This window comes from Pygocentrus nattereri, chromosome 24 (assembly GCF_015220715.1).
Source record: "Pygocentrus nattereri isolate fPygNat1 chromosome 24, fPygNat1.pri, whole genome shotgun sequence".
NCBI classification, from domain to species: Eukaryota; Metazoa; Chordata; class Actinopteri; order Characiformes; family Serrasalmidae; genus Pygocentrus; species Pygocentrus nattereri.
In genome coordinates this window covers 4,997,017-5,014,158 of record NC_051234.1, presented here as the reverse complement: position 1 = coordinate 5,014,158, position 17,142 = coordinate 4,997,017, and the positions used below count along the sequence as shown (strand labels likewise).

At 40.2% G+C, this 17,142-nt stretch overlaps 1 protein-coding gene across 3 annotated transcripts in view; it reads left to right on the top strand.

Annotated features, from left to right (window-relative positions):
• The first annotated feature begins 358 nt into the window (after positions 1-358).
• LOC119262364 (NACHT, LRR and PYD domains-containing protein 12-like) overlaps positions 359-17,142 on the top strand; it is a 30,785-nt gene continuing 14,001 nt past the window's right edge. For 2 of the 3 annotated variants that reach the window (XR_005129568.1, XM_037533890.1), the window contains exons 1-8: positions 892-1,055; positions 3,293-3,391; positions 4,217-4,323; positions 4,939-5,245; positions 8,772-8,878; positions 9,348-9,654; positions 12,983-13,196; positions 14,439-16,224. Coding sequence is in view for 2 of the 3 variants with exons in the window: in XM_037533890.1 (XP_037389787.1) it covers positions 3,299-3,391; positions 4,217-4,323; positions 4,939-5,245; positions 8,772-8,878; positions 9,348-9,654; positions 12,983-13,196; positions 14,439-16,224 (2,921 nt within the window). In the remaining variant the exon portion in view is untranslated. Of the gene's footprint in view, positions 718-891; positions 1,056-3,292; positions 3,392-4,216; positions 4,324-4,938; positions 5,246-8,771; positions 8,879-9,347; positions 9,655-12,982; positions 13,197-14,438; positions 16,225-17,142 lie in introns of those variants that run through there. The other variant, XM_037533891.1, reaches the window with a different exon arrangement.

Here is a 17,142-nt window from a genome sequence, read left to right as displayed (position 1 = left end):
TGATATTTTACCTTGGGTGTCTCTACTTTAACTCAAGCACATGATTTTTGTACTTCGTCCACCTCTGGTACTGAGCCATTTGAAACCTATTTTGTCGCACCGGATAAATGAGAGAATGCTGCCATCTAGTGTGCGACTTGATTCAACCCCAATGAGACTATTTATTCACCTGCAGGTTTACGCCAATAGCCCCCACTGTACATTTCCAAAACAAACCCATTTGTAATAATAATAATAATTATAATAATAATAATCTCGCACAGTGAAAGAGATAACTTATAAAACTCTGTTTGTGTCCTTTATTTATGTTTTATATGTTTATCGTGCCCTCTCACAGTCGACCAATTTACGACTATATGATAAGAGTCCATTCCTGACCACACAGTCCAGCTGAAAAGCATACTGTCCAGTCTCTGCCTCTGTACACCTCTTCATAAGAGGCAAAGAAACCTTGCACGTAAATGATAAGGTATGTGGGGCTAACATCGTCTCCTCACAGCAAGTGACAACGACAAAATCAGAACGCTCCCATTATAATCCATGAAGCTGCGTGTCAACATCAGGACAGGGCGCAATGCGGAGCGGCGCGACGCCACGCGCCGCCTTTCATCTGCCGTTCCACCTCAGATGGAAGAGGAGAAACTAATCCATGAAGTGAAGAAGAGGGGACCTCACCAAGAAACAATCCTGGGATAAGCTGCCAGAGTGCTGGAAGAGGTGAGCACGTTTTAACTCTACATCACGCCTAGGCAGGAAAGCTTTGTTCAGTGATGGGGAGTCGACTCCAAGAGAATCGGTTCGTTTGTGGGAGGCTTAAACCAGCTGTGAACACAGCACCCCTTTCGTTTTCTTCTTCACTTGCTCCTCCTTCAGATAACGAAAGGAAGCGGTTGCCTCCATTTTAAGGGGTAAACTGTTATCGGAGTTAGCCTTCAGTGCTAACTTATTATTTATTATGAACAGGTACACAGACTCACAGACTGGACTGTGTTTTTCAGCTGGACTGGGCTAAATCATCATGCGACCGGGTTGTTAGTCGATTGTGAGAGAGGACGGTAAGATAAGACCAAACACGAATGACATGCCATAACGTAAGCATAAAACATAAAGTTTGCCAGTAGATTTGCAGTTTCTCCGTTGACCTCATGGGTGCAGCAGTACCGCAAAACCGCAGTGTGAGGCGGAGTCCAAAATGAATGGGTTGATATGGAGCTTTTGAGCAAAATCATAGTTTATAAATGCTTTAACATTTTTGATGTAAAATAATGCGGTCATTTCCTGAACACAGGATATCATAAGACATTTTAACACCGCTGTTATGTTTTTAAGAGCTTTTAAACTCGAGCTATAGGAGTTTAAAACGCCGCCTATGTATGTCCGTGTATGACGTCAGTGAGCGCGAACAGCCAATGAGCTGCTCCGCTCGCCCATCAATCATCACGCTCTAGCGTTAAAGCCCGCCTCCTGCTGCCTAAACCCCGTTTACTGTAGAAAAAAGGAAATACAGGTGAGATTTCTTTGTTTTTTTTTTAGTGAAATTCATCCTTCTAGTTTCTAAAATTAAAGGAAGGTTCTGGACGAGTGATTAGAAACTATTTTAATTGTTCGTGTTTAGCCGTTGAGCTCCATTCACTCCCATTCATTGAGGACTCACTCGTGGGCGCCCTCTGCTGTTTAGCAGTCCAGTTTTTGTTATAACGGGGAGAATAGTAAGCGGCCAGGCTCCTCATAAACCAGCTCTGCTGTGGTAACGAAGTTAGCTTAGCTGAAGAGCCTTTCTTCTCTGACTAGACCAGCTTCATTTACTGATTGGCATGTAGTCAAGACTACAGCTATAAAGCACAGCCCTAACACTGAAGACCAGTGCATTATTTCAACTGCAGTTGTTACACAATCTAGAAATGCTGCCTCCTTCTCTGGGCCTGAGCTCATTTAAGATGGACTCATATGAAGTGGAAAAGTGTCCTGTGTTCCAATGAATCCAAATTTGAAAGTCTTTTTGGAAATCATGGGCACTTTGTCTTCCAAGCTAAAGACCACCTGGCGTGTTATCAGTGCCCAGTTCAAAAGCCAGTATGCATGATGATATAGGGGTGCATTAGTGCACATGGCATGGGTGGCTTGCACATTTGTGAAGGCACCATTACTGCTGATGGAGAAGTGGCTTAGAAAATGGATGGATGGATGGATGAATATATAAAAGTTTTGGCAACATATGCAGCCATCCAGATGACGTCTTTTTTCAGGGAAGGCCTTGCTTATTTCAGCAAGATGATACCAAACCACATTCTGCACTTATTACAACAGCAAGTCTTTATAGTAATAGAGTCCAGGGGCTAAACTGGTCTGCCTGCTGTCCACACCTGTCACAAACACTTAGTGTTGGTAAAAGAAGAGGTAATGCAACACAGTGGTAAACAGTGATAAACATGCTCCCATCCCTACTTTTTTGAAACGTGTTGCTTGCGTCAAATTCAAAACAGGCACATAATTAAAAAAAAAAAAAACAAAACAATAACATTTCTCATTTTCAACATTTGATATGTTGTCTTGTAATATTTCAGTTAAAAATTGGGTTTACATGTTTTGCATGTCATTGAATTGTATTTTTACTAAAATTTTGCACAGCATCCCAACTGTTTTGGAACCAGGGTTATACTTGAGAGTGGTTAAATCTTTCTAGGATGTCTGTGTAATGTGTCATTTTACATCAGCACATTAGGGTGTCCTTTCTCTTTGTCTTGTGTGGCTAAAGTGCAATGGACCTAGGGCAAAAAGACAAAACAATATATGAATAAAGAGCATAGTTACGTTTACAGTAACATTAACATTACAGTATAGATTAATATACTTAAATAATGTCATTTGAATTTAATGAGCTATATATGTTTTAAAAATAGGATTGCTCTCTCACTTGCAGATGGGTTGAGATTAGACAGTTTTCTGGAGAGCCAAATAATATAATGTTATCCCTGGCCAAATCATTGCTTGGCCAGTGTTTCCCAACCCTGTCCTGGGTTCTCAATGATGTAATGAGACAACATCATGTAGGCATTTGACAAATGAATGTTTTATTTCTTTATTTTTTTCCTCATTTTTCACATGGTCAGAGATTGCATCTCTCACATGAAAATACACAGAGAAATCACAGATAGTGTATTGAAAGGAACTTCTTATCTTTAATGAGTGCTGTTCTCATTATATGGGCTTTCTGATTATGTATGCGTGCTTTGTTCAGAAAGTTGAGGATCAGAGACATTTATTCATTTAAATGTGAATGCCTGTCTTTCAGAGAAGAATGAAAAGGCAAGAATCAAAGCAAGATGCGGAAGTTAAAGATGATTATGCAAAAAGGTCCAGAAGAACCTCATCAGAGTCAGAGGTTGAGGTGGTAAGTGCTGTAATTTTCTCTCAACCTTGACTCACTTCCAGTTCAAGTGAATTTTAACTCTGTGATCACTGTACTAAAAGATGGAATGCCTGATACCTTTGTACTGTTTTGATACTTTACATTACTACATACAACCAAAAAGATGATTTGGGCTATCAAAATATCCTTATTATTCTTTTAATGCTTGTAACATTTTCTGGCAGAATGTTTTAGGCCAGTTTTTGAACCCTGGTCCTGGAGACCCACTGCTCTTCGCTTTTTAACACTTTCCCTGCTTCCAGCATACCTGATTTAAAGAATCAGCTCATTAACAGCCCTTTATTGAGTTAAGATGGCTGTATCAAAGGAGGAACAGCATTAAAATGTGCAGGGCATTGGGCCTCCAGGACCAGGGTTGAGAAATACTGCTTTAGGTTGTCAAAATATACTATCCACACATTTCAAAACTGGTGGTATTTTCTAATAACGTGGTTTAGGCCAATTAAAAATCATACCTTTAGTTTTAATGCAGGTGATATTTTCTGATAAGTTGATGTAGCCTTGCTGTAGATTTGCTGCTCATAGTATTTTTTGATTCAATGAGATTATCCATTAAAATATCTTTCCTACAGTTTTGTGTAGGGAGCTACCTAGTAACATGCACTCTGGCAGGCACATTTCAACAAGGTATCACAATTTTTAGAATATCGGCCCATCAGGAATTCTCTCAAATGCCCACATTGGCATTGCTACTGAAAGAAAATGTGTAGATAATTTGACCTCACTTTTAAGCAATGCTTATTTTTCATGGACCATGTATTAATAAGCTGTCTATTTTTGTTCTAGTCAGGAAAACCTGCTTCACCTGTTTCCAGCTGTGTATCCATGAAGAGTGATGCATCCATGGACTGGCAGGACAAGTTTTGCCAAGGACAAACAAGCACTGGAAAAAGGTCTGTAATGCAGAAATCTAAGACAAATATAATAATATACTTAAAAATGATTTCAATAGTTACTTTTAACATGTTTGCTGAATAAATCTGTATCTGCATATCTGTATCTGTAAAATCTGCATAATAATGAAAATAAGACTTATGAGAAGTTTTATTCAATGACCAGGACCCTTTTTCACATGAAATTAAAATAAAAGTTCCGCCTGTTTGGGAGGTCTCTCTTTTGAACGATGCATTTCTTTTCTTTAGTAACATTGATGGAATATATTCTGGTGGAAATGTGCATGATTTAGAAAACAGAAAGGGAATTCTTTGCACCTTCATAAGTGAGCAAGAAAAGTCAACATTTCTGAAAGTGTTTTTATTGCTATTTTTGTTGCGCTATATATATATATATATATATATATATATATATATATATTTCACAGCAGGGCCTCTCCATGATTTTATTAACTGAAAATATTCATATTTGCCAGCAGAAAGCCATTTTAGCAATTAGCTTTTTAGAGTCTAAAAATATGCAAAGTGCATTATAAGTGATCAGCTCTATTTATAAGGCTGTGATAAATGAAAACTGTGACCGGTATGAGGTCTTTTTGTGTTTTCTGGTTATAGTGCTGAAATAGGGAGACCACAGTCACCATCTCCTAGTTATATCTCTATGAAGAGTAACAAGTCACTAGACCGACCAATAAAGTTCAACCAGGGAGAAAAGAGCAGTGGAGAAAATTGGCCAACCTCAGCAGCAACATCACAGGGATATACACTGGGAGACACGGCTGGACACCAGGAGGAGAGACTCTGCCCAGAGCACAAAATGCCATTGGAAGTGTTTTGCAAGACAGACCAGACCCTGAGCTGTAAACTGTGCCCAACTCCAGAACACAGAGCCCACAAGAAAAGCTACACAACAAAAGCCAAGGTAAGAGATCAGCTGCTTAGATCCAAGAAATATTGTGTAATAATGCAGGGCACTGGGTCATTGGGTTCTTTCTGCTGTACTCTGGGAAATCCCAGAAAACAGCCATTGCACCAAATATAGCAACTACAGATGAATGTTAAGATGTTAAGATGAAGGCTATAGTCTGTAGCTGCATTCATATAGCACTTTGAAGGGTCAGTGAATGTGTCCCGGAATTAAATCATGAATGATAATCAATCGAATCAAATGTCTGTGATTATGACAGAAATGAAAAATTTTTGTTTATTATTTTGACCCTGGGCGGCACGGTGGGGCAGTGGGTAGCGCTGTTGCCCCACAGCAAGGAGGGCTTGGGTTCAATTCCCTGGCTGGTGACCAGGGTCCTCTCTGGAGTTTGCATGTTCTCCCCGTGTCTGTGTGGGTTTCCTCCGGGCTCTCTGGTTTCCTCCCACAGTCCAAAGACATGCAATCAGGCTGATTGGACACGCTGAGATAGGCTCCAGTACCCCCCAACCGCCAACCCTGAGGGAGAAGTGTGTGTGTGTGTGTGTGTGTGTGTGTGTGTGTGTGTGTGTGTGTGTGTGTGTGTTTGTTTTGACCCCACAATATTATATCAGTAATCCCAGGGAGTGACATGGATTGACCTGTGATAATTTCATACAGTAACAGAGGGGTTTGTTTGTTAGTTGAAGCTCTGATGTGGCAAAGCACAGCAAGTAAGGCATCCACCCATGAGACCCATTCATGTTGATGTAGCTTGGTCAGTTTGGACTTTTAATTTGTCCTTTCAGTCTGACCTAATGCTTGAGGTCAAAAGGGAAATGAAGAAGCCACTTTGTTTCTAAAAACCTTGCAAATTCTTGACAAACCTTCCTGGTAAAGTGAGTCCTTGTGATCACCTTTGAGAGACCCCACGCCAAGAATAAAATCCTGTATTTAGAAGTTAGCAGTATGCAGCGCTGTACCTTTTAGTAGTGGGATATGCATCAACCCATCTTTGCACTCCTCACTTTACTTAATGGAACATAGGAGGTTGCCCTTAAGATGCTCTTAAGGTTTGTTTACATAGAGCTTTTTACAACAGGCATTGTCGCAAAGCCGACAAAGAAGTCCTGTCCTTTGAATGGACCAAACCCTGTCTTAGTGTGTTCATGGGTTTAAAATAACGGGGATGCATTTGGCCTCAGAAGGTGTAGATCTTCTTGGCCCAATATTGCAAAGTGCAAATCACCCACAGTTTTCCAGTAGGTGATGGGAGTCAAACATGACGTACTGGTCAGTGTAGGTGGGCTTTTCGCATATCTCTGCTTGCAGATTCCCCTCTTCTCCCACCTTTATGGCACAATCTAGGAAAGGAAGCTTATTCTCACTCATCTCCTTTCCAATACACTTTGTTTTTATCCATGGAATTAATATTATCTGTAATATCCCTTGTAGGTGTTCAACGTTCTACTCTCTGCTTCTTCCATATAGTGATAGGCCACAATGGGAGACACTGGAGAACCCATTGAGTTGCGTTTTGTCACTTAATGTGTAATCCTGGCTCAGTTTTTTCTTCACAGTCACCAAGACATTTTACAAATTGTACACTTCTATATTTGTGGGAACAGTTTGGGGAAGGCCCTTTTCTGTTTCAGCATGACTGAGCCGCAGGTCTATAAAGGCATGGCTGGGTGAGTTTGGTGTGGCAGAGCTTGACTGGCCCTCACAGAGCCCTGACCTCAACCCCATCAAACACCTTTGGGATGAACTAGAGCGGAGTTTGCAAGCCAGACCCTCTCACCCATCATCAGTGTCTGACCTCACAAATGCTCTTCTGGATGAATGAACAAAAATTCCCACAGACACTCTCCAAAATCCTGTAGAAAGTTTACCAGAAGAGTGGAAGCTGTTATAGCTACAAAGGGGGGAACATTAACATAGGTTCTTGTAGGTGTAATGTGTAGGTGTCCCAATACTTTTGTCCATCTAGTGTATTTTTTAAGTATTTGCCAGTATTGATGGTAACATCCGTGCCACAAATGTCAAACATCAGCAGTTGTTTTCTTCTGTCACATAGGTCATTAAAAGCCAGGTTGTTTAGCTGTTCTTCTGTCACAGCTGCTGAATGAAAAGCTCGCTCAAGTGGTGATGACAATAAGGAAATTTAGAGTAGTCTCATCTTCAGAGCCTGACCACATTGGCTGTTGGTCAAATGTGATCTTAAAAGGTGTCCATTTTCTGTTCAATGGGTTGAGCGTCTCCTACAGCTGTCAGTCATTGCTTAGCAATGGCGTCTCAGCAGAGTGATACAGTGATACAGAAAAAAATGTGTTATGGCAAAATTACAGCACAGTTAGAATGCTTCTCAATCAGTCAGCTTGTGTGGCCGGAACGAACTGTTGTATAAGAGACAATAAGCCTTAGAACAGGCCTAAACACATTCTACCGCAGTCATCTTCTCTGTTCTATCAACATGGGAAGGCTAACTTCTGATTTAGGATTTGTTTCAAAAGGGCCATTAATCTACAGTGTAGCAATGAAAAGTCCAATACGGATCATAGCACCAGTGCAGAATCCAAACCTGCTTGAAATGAGGAGACTGACCTTGATCTTTATTTCCTGTGCGCAGGCACCAGACATTTAGCCAGCCCGCTAAACATTGGGCTGTCACGTTTAGGCAAGATTAGGCACAGTTTTTAAGTGACCAGTGACAAGTGACCATGTAGGAACAGAAATAGGCTGAACTGAATGCTCTGGTTACAAACATATACCACATGCACAATATTGAATAGCATATAACACAGCAGTACGTTCTTTTAAAACTAAAGCTAGCTAAATAGGTTGGGGTCAGCATTTTTCACTGCCCACTGGCTCAGAAATGTCCTAAGTTTCCTTAAGTAGCTTTTTGATTCTTGTTTTCTTGGTGCAATCTTGTTTTTTGTTGCTGCTATCAATCCTTACATGATTCAAGTAAACTTTTTGCTTTATAATGCAAAAAGTAATGAACTCTGTGTAGCACTGCATGTTGTGTAATCCAGTACTAGTCTCACACCATTGCACTGAATTTGATCTCTCTAGACTGAATTTAGCTTCTTATTTGAATGTCTGTTCTACTATAAATAATGCAGTTGTTAGTTACTAGGGGTTGCTGGTTTACCGGCTTAAAATGTGCACGGCATGTCCTATGTACATGTATGTATAGGTAAAATATCTTACCTATGCATTTCAATACTGGTTATGCATTCTGTAATTTAGGCTATTTAAGTATCCTACATTTTAATGCTTATAGCATTTTCTCATAAGACCTCAGCTATGAAAATATCCTACCTGTAGTTTTGCACTATGGCCAGACATTTCAACAAGGTAGCACAATTCATCAGAATACCCCTGGGAATTCTTCTGACTCTTCTGATTACCCACTCTGACATTGTCACCAAGAAAATAACGCTCCTCAAGCCGGGTGTAGTTTGACCTTCCCTGTTATTTTTCCTTTATTTTTCCTTTAAAGGAACATATATTGACCAGCTGTTTATTTTTGTTCTAGTCAGGAAAGCCAACTTCACCCATTTCCAGCTGTGCATCCATGAAGAGTGATGCGTCCATGGACTGGCAGGACAAGTTTTGCCAAGGACAAACAAGCACTGGAAAAAGGTCTGTAATGTAAAAGTTTAAGACATATATAACGATACACTTTTTCAATAGTTATATTTAATCTATTTACCTATATTGCCATTGTCAAAACATTACAAAGGGTATTCTATTACAGATTAGATTTAATTTTGAGATACCAGTATCAATAATGAACCCTTGAGCATTGTCTGATACCAATACCATTCCGATATTGTCAGTGTTATTTAAATACTAAGGATATCCTCAGGAAAGCACAGTGTTTATCATGATAAAAAGGCTCTCAGAATAACATTAAAATGTTGCATTATTACCCATCTCTAATTCAAACTGATTTCATTTAGCTGGTGGAATGGCCAGTAGGGGGCTAGCATTAGCTTTTTGAAGTCTGAAAAGTGATATGTGAAATACACTGAAAAAAGATCATCTTTATTAGTAAAGCTGTGACGATTTAATTAATTTAATAAGGTCTTTCTATGTTTTCTGGTTATAGTGCTGAAATAGGGAGACCACAGTCACCATCTCCTAGTTATATCTCTATGAAGAGTAACAAGTCACTAGACCGACCAATAAAGTTTAACCAGGGAGAAAAGAGCAGTGGAGAAAATTGGCCAACCTCAACAACAGCACCACAGGGATACACTTTGCGAGACACCTCTGGACACCAAGAGGAGAGACTCTGCCCAGAACACAAGATGCCTATGGAAGTGTTCTGTAAAACAGACCAGGACCTGATCTGTAAACTGTGCCCAACTCTGAAACACAGAGGCCACGAGAAAAGCTACACAACAAAAGCCAGGGTAAGAGATCAGCTGCTTAGATCCAAGAAATATAGTGTAATAATGCAGTACATGCTTAGCTATATGTTTTATAGGGTACACATGGGCACCAACTGTTGTTGGAGGGAGGTGATGGAGTTTATCGCCCACCCCCAAAACTAAAGAAGGGGTGGAAACATCTCCTATAGTGTTAAGCTGGAGTAAAGCTGTGATTTTATAACTGCTCAGTACAGTCTGAAAATAGCTGCTATAGTGAAACCGCTCTTAACAGTAGAGTGTTTAAATTTCTGGGGCACTACAGCAACCAGAAAATGTGTTTTCCACATTCCACGTTTCACTCATGAGCTCTTTCCCTGTCACACAGGGTTGCTAGAATCGTAATTGTCCTGACATACCTAGCTGGTTTAAAAGTACACTGCCGGTGGATTTTTATAGGGTTGTGGGGTGTGTTTTTGTTTGGACTACTTTAGACATGTCATGCAGCCATGGAAAATGAGACCGGGCATCTGGGATAATGCTGCCTAGAATGCTCAGTAGCTGTCCGAGTTGCAGTTGTAACCAACAAAGATGTCAGGTACGGAGGGGGCATGTACATCAGATGGAGTATCATGAGGGCAGCCGGACATAGCATCTGTGTTGAGGTGTTTAGTGCCATCGCAGTGCACTACAGTCTACTCATGGAGGTTCGACAGCCTAGTGTGCACATCTGCCAGTGGGATCCTGATTCAGTGGAAGCTTTTTGAGACCCACCAATGGCTTGTGGTCTGTGATGATGGTAAATGGATGAAAGGCCAGGTAATGATGGAAATGGCAAACAGACCATATAATGGTGTACAAGATCAAATGCTGACCACTTCTGAAACTGGAGGTGTATGATTGGCATATACAATGACGGCCACCTTTTGAGACAGACCACTCCCGATGGCATGAAGGGAGGCATCAATATGAAACAGGAAAGGAGCCGCCAGATTGGGGATGGCTGAAATGGGTGATGTTTTTACAGTGTTACGGGGTTAGGCTGAATGCCTTCACTAGAGACTTGATGGCCCAAAAATGTGAGTGAAGAACAAGAAAGGTGACACTTGGATGGCTTTAATTTGAGGCCAGCAACACAAAATCATTAAAAAAAACCTCTTTCCAGGGATGGAGATGTCAGCATGAAAAATCAGCACTATATTTTATGACGTCTTTAAGATAAACTAAACATTCCAATTGAGGCCATGGAGAAACAATTCCATAAATATTCCTGTGGAGGCCATAGAGAACCAACTCCATAAAGCGCTGGAAGCCTGGGGGTGCATTGGAAATTCCCTTAGGTATCATCTGGAAATGGAAGAGCCCAGTGCTAGTTGAGAATGCTGTTTTTCCTTTGTTTCAAGGGTGAAGTGGTATCTGCCAATATCCAGCAGTGAAATCAATGGTGCTGAATCCACAGGCACCAGCTAGCTTATCTAAAGCGTCATCCACACAAAGGAGTGGGTGTGCATCCTTAATCTTAACTGCATGCAATCCCCGCAAAATCGGTGGGTGCCATCTTTTTTCTGGTCCAGCACCACCGGAGCTGACCAAGCACTATGTGATCCTTATATGTGATGCTCCAAGAGCTTGTTTACGTCCTGCTGTAACAATACTTGTGTGGCTGGAGATGTGCAGTAGGGCTGCAATGTAATGGCTTTAGCATCACCTGTATCAATGGAATGATGGGTAAGATCAGTTTGGCCATAATCATTGGGGTGGGAACTGAAAACATTGTCAAAATCTTTCAAACGGCTCTTAAGCTGTGGTATTTCACTTGTAGTCAGTCACATGTTAGATAAATCTGCTGCTCAAGTGAGGTGCTAGATTTGGTAATGGCTAAGACTAATGTGTACTCCTATTGTGGCAGGCCTGAGAGGGAAAGCATCTGGCCTAAGGGGCATCCTCCTGCATGAACGACTGGTTCCAGACAGAGTGGGAACAATAACAGAGGAGGCAGCAATAGCTGCAGTACTAGTCTGAAGTCTGTAGTCTGAACGCTGGCCTTGTGTATCATAACAATGAGGAAGAGGGTGACATGGTCTTTGAAGTGGGGCAGAGCTGTTATCATCGACTCCAGATGATAGATATAGAGATTGATGCCAGTTGGTTATAAGTAATCACAAAGTGGTCATCGTCCTCTGTTGGGAGTATGCAACTATGCTCATCCACACTGGGCTGCTACTTTCAATGGGGCCTCCAAGGTGACCGCCCAGTGTTAATAAATTTCATGCTGAAGGGGCGGGTCCAAACCAGTCACAAAAAAAGTGAGTTGCGTCAGCAGAAGCTGCCACCAAAAATGCACACAAAAATATTCAATGCAGTTACCACCAGCCACAGCAGCCACCAGTGTAAAACTTACTGAGACTCGGGGATATAGTTTAATTTGATTGGCGATTGGTAGCGAGAACGAAGAAACAAGGAAGAGGGTGGGACTCGGCCTTAGAGTTCGGCTAGAGAACCATAACACAAGAAGGGGCAAGATCGAGTTTCAGCAGTTAGGGTTTATTTATTTATTTAAAAATAAATAAATAAATTTCACATTGCTAAACGGACTGAGTCTTACAAACAAAAGATTAAGTACTGAGGAAAAGTATGTGATAAACTGGTATATTCTTCTTTTTAATAGTAAAATAACTAAAACTGGAATGCTGTGTGTTGTTTCTCAGACATCGGCCCATCATAAGTACCTTAATGTTTTAAACAACTCGTGAATCTCCAAGATTCAACTTCCCTAGCCAAAGTGAGAGTACTCGATATTTAACCCAAGTTGGTGCCCATGATGGTACATCACATATTTTATAGACCAGTTTTAAGACCTTCTAAATCATTGGATGCAGAAGATGCATATTTGTTATTGTGTTATTGAGCGCCATTCTGAATGATGGCCTTGGTCCAGCCAGTAGCTGAAATTTGCAAGCACAGTGCTGCAAAATGCTGCTTCTGCATTTACTTTCACATCAGACATTTTAAAAAGTAATGATGAATTCTGAATTATTGTGTTTTAACTCCTCTCTTTGTGGTGTGTGGCACAAACATACATTTTCCATCAACCTGTTATTCTCGCTTTAAAAGAAAGGTTTGTCAGCAAACTGTTTGTTTAAACTGTATTACTACCGATGTAGTTGATCAGTCAAGGCATGTTGAATGTTCATATTTTGCTTCTTTAGTTTAGCATATATATATTACCTTTAAACAGGTCAAACATTCCGGAGACTACTGTGTCACTACTGTAGGAGGCGAATAGGCCATGTTTACAGCAAATAAAATTTTTCACATAGGTCAGAGTGCCTTAATCCCTTAAATCATTTGCTGGCATGTTTCTTGGTTACAGGTCCTCCAGGAGCTCGACACAGTATGCTTACTTGAGCAAATACTGCACAGCATAGACAAGAATGAGTTCATGAATTATCTGTGTGAAAGTTACCCCGAATGCTTCGAGTCTCCTCAGGAGGCCCATGATGTCCATGAAGCATCTGAACTTGTTCTGGAGAGCTTTGGCTCAGAGGGTGCTCTAAAGATAGCCTTAAAGTTCATGCTGGAGAAAGGTAGGAGAAAATTAATTCTTCAGGTGTCCTTGTGTGATCATGTTTGATATCTTTGAGATGTTATAGTCAGACCTTAGATAAAAATAAGGCACGAAAGTATTTGAAGGCAGAGCATTTGTAATATGCTTAATGCAGAAGGAGAAAATGACAGATACATCAAATGGGTTTGTTGTTTGAAATTACAGCAATGAATCAATTTTATCACTTAAATAGTTGTTTTTAATTGGCATGATATTTAAAATATGTCTGCTTTTTAGTCTTTATTTCTGCAGCTTAACCAGAAAATGCATATAAATGTTCCATAAAGGATTTAAAGAGAAATTCCAGATTTCAAAATTTCTTCTCCGTTCATTCATTAAGATGTGAACGTAGTCATTCAGAGTGGTGTGAAATGTACCAACATATCTTTACAGTATTACAGGACCCAGGGTTCATAAAATCTACAGTGCAAATATAGCCACTTTAATTTATGTCCAGGATGACCAGTCTAGGGGTGGGGATGGGGGTAGATGCTACATACTGGAATTGCTCTCCACCATAAATATATGTTTAAAAATATGTTTTAGACCGAAGGCTTCTCTCAAAACTCTCATAAAATAACATCTCAGGTCTTTTCTGTCATGATTGGCCCCTCCCAGTCCGGTCCATGTGCATTTGTTTTGGTTTTTAGTCCAGCCCCCTGATTGTCTCCACCTGTTTCCTGCCTGTCCCTTGTTTACCCTGTCATTTAAGCCCTGTGCTTTGCCCTTTATTTTGCTGGTCTTTGTACTGGTTGAAGTGTTTGATATTGTTTGGTCTTTGTTATGTTTGATCGTGCTGAATGTTTATTGTTTGATTCTGGTTTGTCTGTCATGTCTGCACCCTGATCAATCCGTGTTGGCTCTATGACCCTGGACCGTTTAGACTATGATCCTGGATTTGCTCTTAATAACGGTCGCTTATCTGCACACATGCGTCCGCCTCCTCGCTCCCTGTTACAGTTTCATGTCATAGATTTATGTAAGGTAGCTTTTAGAAGCATTAAATGTTTCAGATGGCACCACCACTTTGAAAAAAAGCTGTCTTAGTCAGTTTCTCTAGAATGTGCACTTTACATGATAGTACTTTGAATGATCTGATATCTTAACCATATAAATAAGCAGAACTTTTGAGAAATTGGTAGAATTATTAATAGAATGATAGTTACACTAGGGATAAACAGGGGTTATCTCATTATTACTGAATGTAATCTTCTTTCTGCAGGGAAGAACCTTAAAAACGAACAGGATTATCTTAAGTCTAGTCTACAAGATCGTCTTAAATCTAAATTTGAGTGTATACGTGAGGGAAATGCTCAACAAGTGAATCCAATCCCTTTAAATGAGATCTTCACAGAGCTGCTGATCACAGAAGGAGGGAGTGGAGGTGTGAATATAGAACATGAAGTCAGATTGATTGAGGAAGCGTCAAAGAACAAAGGCATTCGAGAGAACGCGATAAAATACAATGATATCTTCAAACCTTTACCCGGACAGAGAAAACGCATCAGAACTGTGCTCACAAAGGGCATCGCTGGGATTGGGAAAACAGTCTCCGTGCACAAATTCATCCTGGACTGGGCAGAAGGGAAGGCAAACCAGGACATCCACTTCATGTTTCCACTCCCTTTTCGTGATCTGAATTTGAAGGGAAATGACAAGTACAGCTTGATTCAACTTCTTCATCAGTATTTTCCAGAACTCAAAGAACTACAAACTATTAGAAGCGAGGAAGTAAAGACTGTGTTTATCTTTGATGGTCTGGACGAGTGCCGACTTCCTCTTGATTTTAAGAACAATGAAATGTGCTGTGACCCTATAAAGAAAACGTCTGTGGATGCTCTGCTAACAAATCTCATTCAGGGGAATATGCTTCCCTCTGCTCTCCTCTGGATAACCTCCCGACCAGCAGCGGTCATTCAGATCCCTCCTGATTGTGTTGACCAGGTTACGGAGGTCCGAGGATTTAATGATTCTGAAAAAGAGGACTACTTCCGGAAAAGGTTCAGTGAACCGGGCCTTGCTGGCAGAATTGTTGCACACATAAAGTCTTCAAGGAGCCTTCACATTATGTGCCACATTCCAGTCTTCTGTTGGATATCTGCCACAGTCCTGGAGAAAATGTTAGATAAACCAGACTGTGAAGAAGTGCCTAAAACTCTGACTCAGATGTACACCCACTTTCTTCTTATTCAAACTCAAATGAAGAACAATAAGTACCATGAAGTGATTAGGGATGATACACACATGACAGAATTGGACAAGGAGATGATCACAAAACTGGGGAATCTAGCATTTCTGCAATTAGAGAAGGGGAATCTGATTTTCTATGAAAAAGATCTGAGAGAATGTGGTATAAATGTGAGCAAAGCATCTGAGTACTCTACAATTTGCACAGAAATCTTCAAAGAAGAGTTTGGATTATACCGAGAAAAAGTCTTCTGCTTTGTACACTTGAGCATTCAGGAGCATCTTGCTGCAGTGTACGTGCAACTCAAATTCATAAACAGCCATATAAATGTACTCAGCCAAGACCCAGAGAGCAATACCTTGAAGATGTCAGATTTGCACAAGAGTGCAGTGGACAGAGCGTTGCAGAGTGAGAACGGTCACTTTGACCTTTTCCTTCGGTTTCTTCTTGGTCTTTCACTTGAATCCAGTCAGGTTCTTTTGGCAGGAATGCTGTCAAAAAGTTATGTGGAAAGCATTGAGGAAACCGTGAACTACATTAAGGAGAAGATCAAAAATGGATCTTCAGCAGAAAGGGCTATCAATCTGTTCCACTGTCTGAATGAATTGAATTACAACTCCTTGGTGGAAGAAATCCAGAGTTTCTTGAGATCAGCCAGACATTCTCAGACAGAGCTCCAACCCGACCAGTGCTCTGCTCTGGCCTATGTGCTACTAACTTCAGACGATGTGCTGAATGAATTTGACTTGAAGATGTACAACACGTCTCCTGAAGGATACCGCAGATTGTTGCCAGTTGTCAGGACTTCAAGAAGAGCCATGTAAGTTTTTGTTTTCTACTCAGTATCCTAACAATAAAAAATGTAAAGCAGTGATTTGTAATCTACTTTCTATTTAAACTAAAACAATACAAGAAGACAATATGTTAATGTTTTAGCATATTAACTTTTTTGTTTTAGTGAAGATTTACTCATTATGAAATTGATGACTGCCGACTACACCAAGTTCCAAAGAAGTTGGGCCAATTAAAAACTAGGGACATTGTATAATGTTCAAAAGACATCATAGATAGATAGATAATTAGAATTATTTTTATAATTACATATAAACTTACATAAACTATGCGGAAAAATACAAAATAGAAATAAATCTAGGCAGAAGTTAAAGTACAAGAGAAATAAAATAAAGTATAGAAGTAAATGGACTGATGCATAGTGGAAACATGTATTGTGGTCTGCTGAGTCAAACTGTCCAATTGTTTATGGACATAATGGAAGTCATATTCTCTGGGCCAAAGAATAAAAAGACTATCCAGATTGTTACCAGTGTAGTTCAAAGTCTGTCATAGTGCCCATGACATGGCTAACTTCTGTGAAAGCATCATCAACACTGTAAGATATACACAGTTTGGAGCAAACCTTCTTAATATTGTCTTTTTCAGGGACATCCATGCTTATTTCAACATGACACCACCACACTATATTATGTATGTGTTACACCAACATGGCTGTATAATCAGAGAGTGCTGGTGCTAAATAAGACAACCTGTTGTCCAGACCTGTTTCCCACTGAAAATGTGTAGTTATTATGAGTTGCAATTATAAAGCACGAAATACAGTAGTAAAGGCCCTGTATGCTTGTGCAGACTTAAATAAAAGAAGAAAAATTCCACTTGCAGAACTGAGTCAATGGGTGTTTTCAGTCCCCAAATGATTATTAGAAGTTGTTGAAAGGAAACA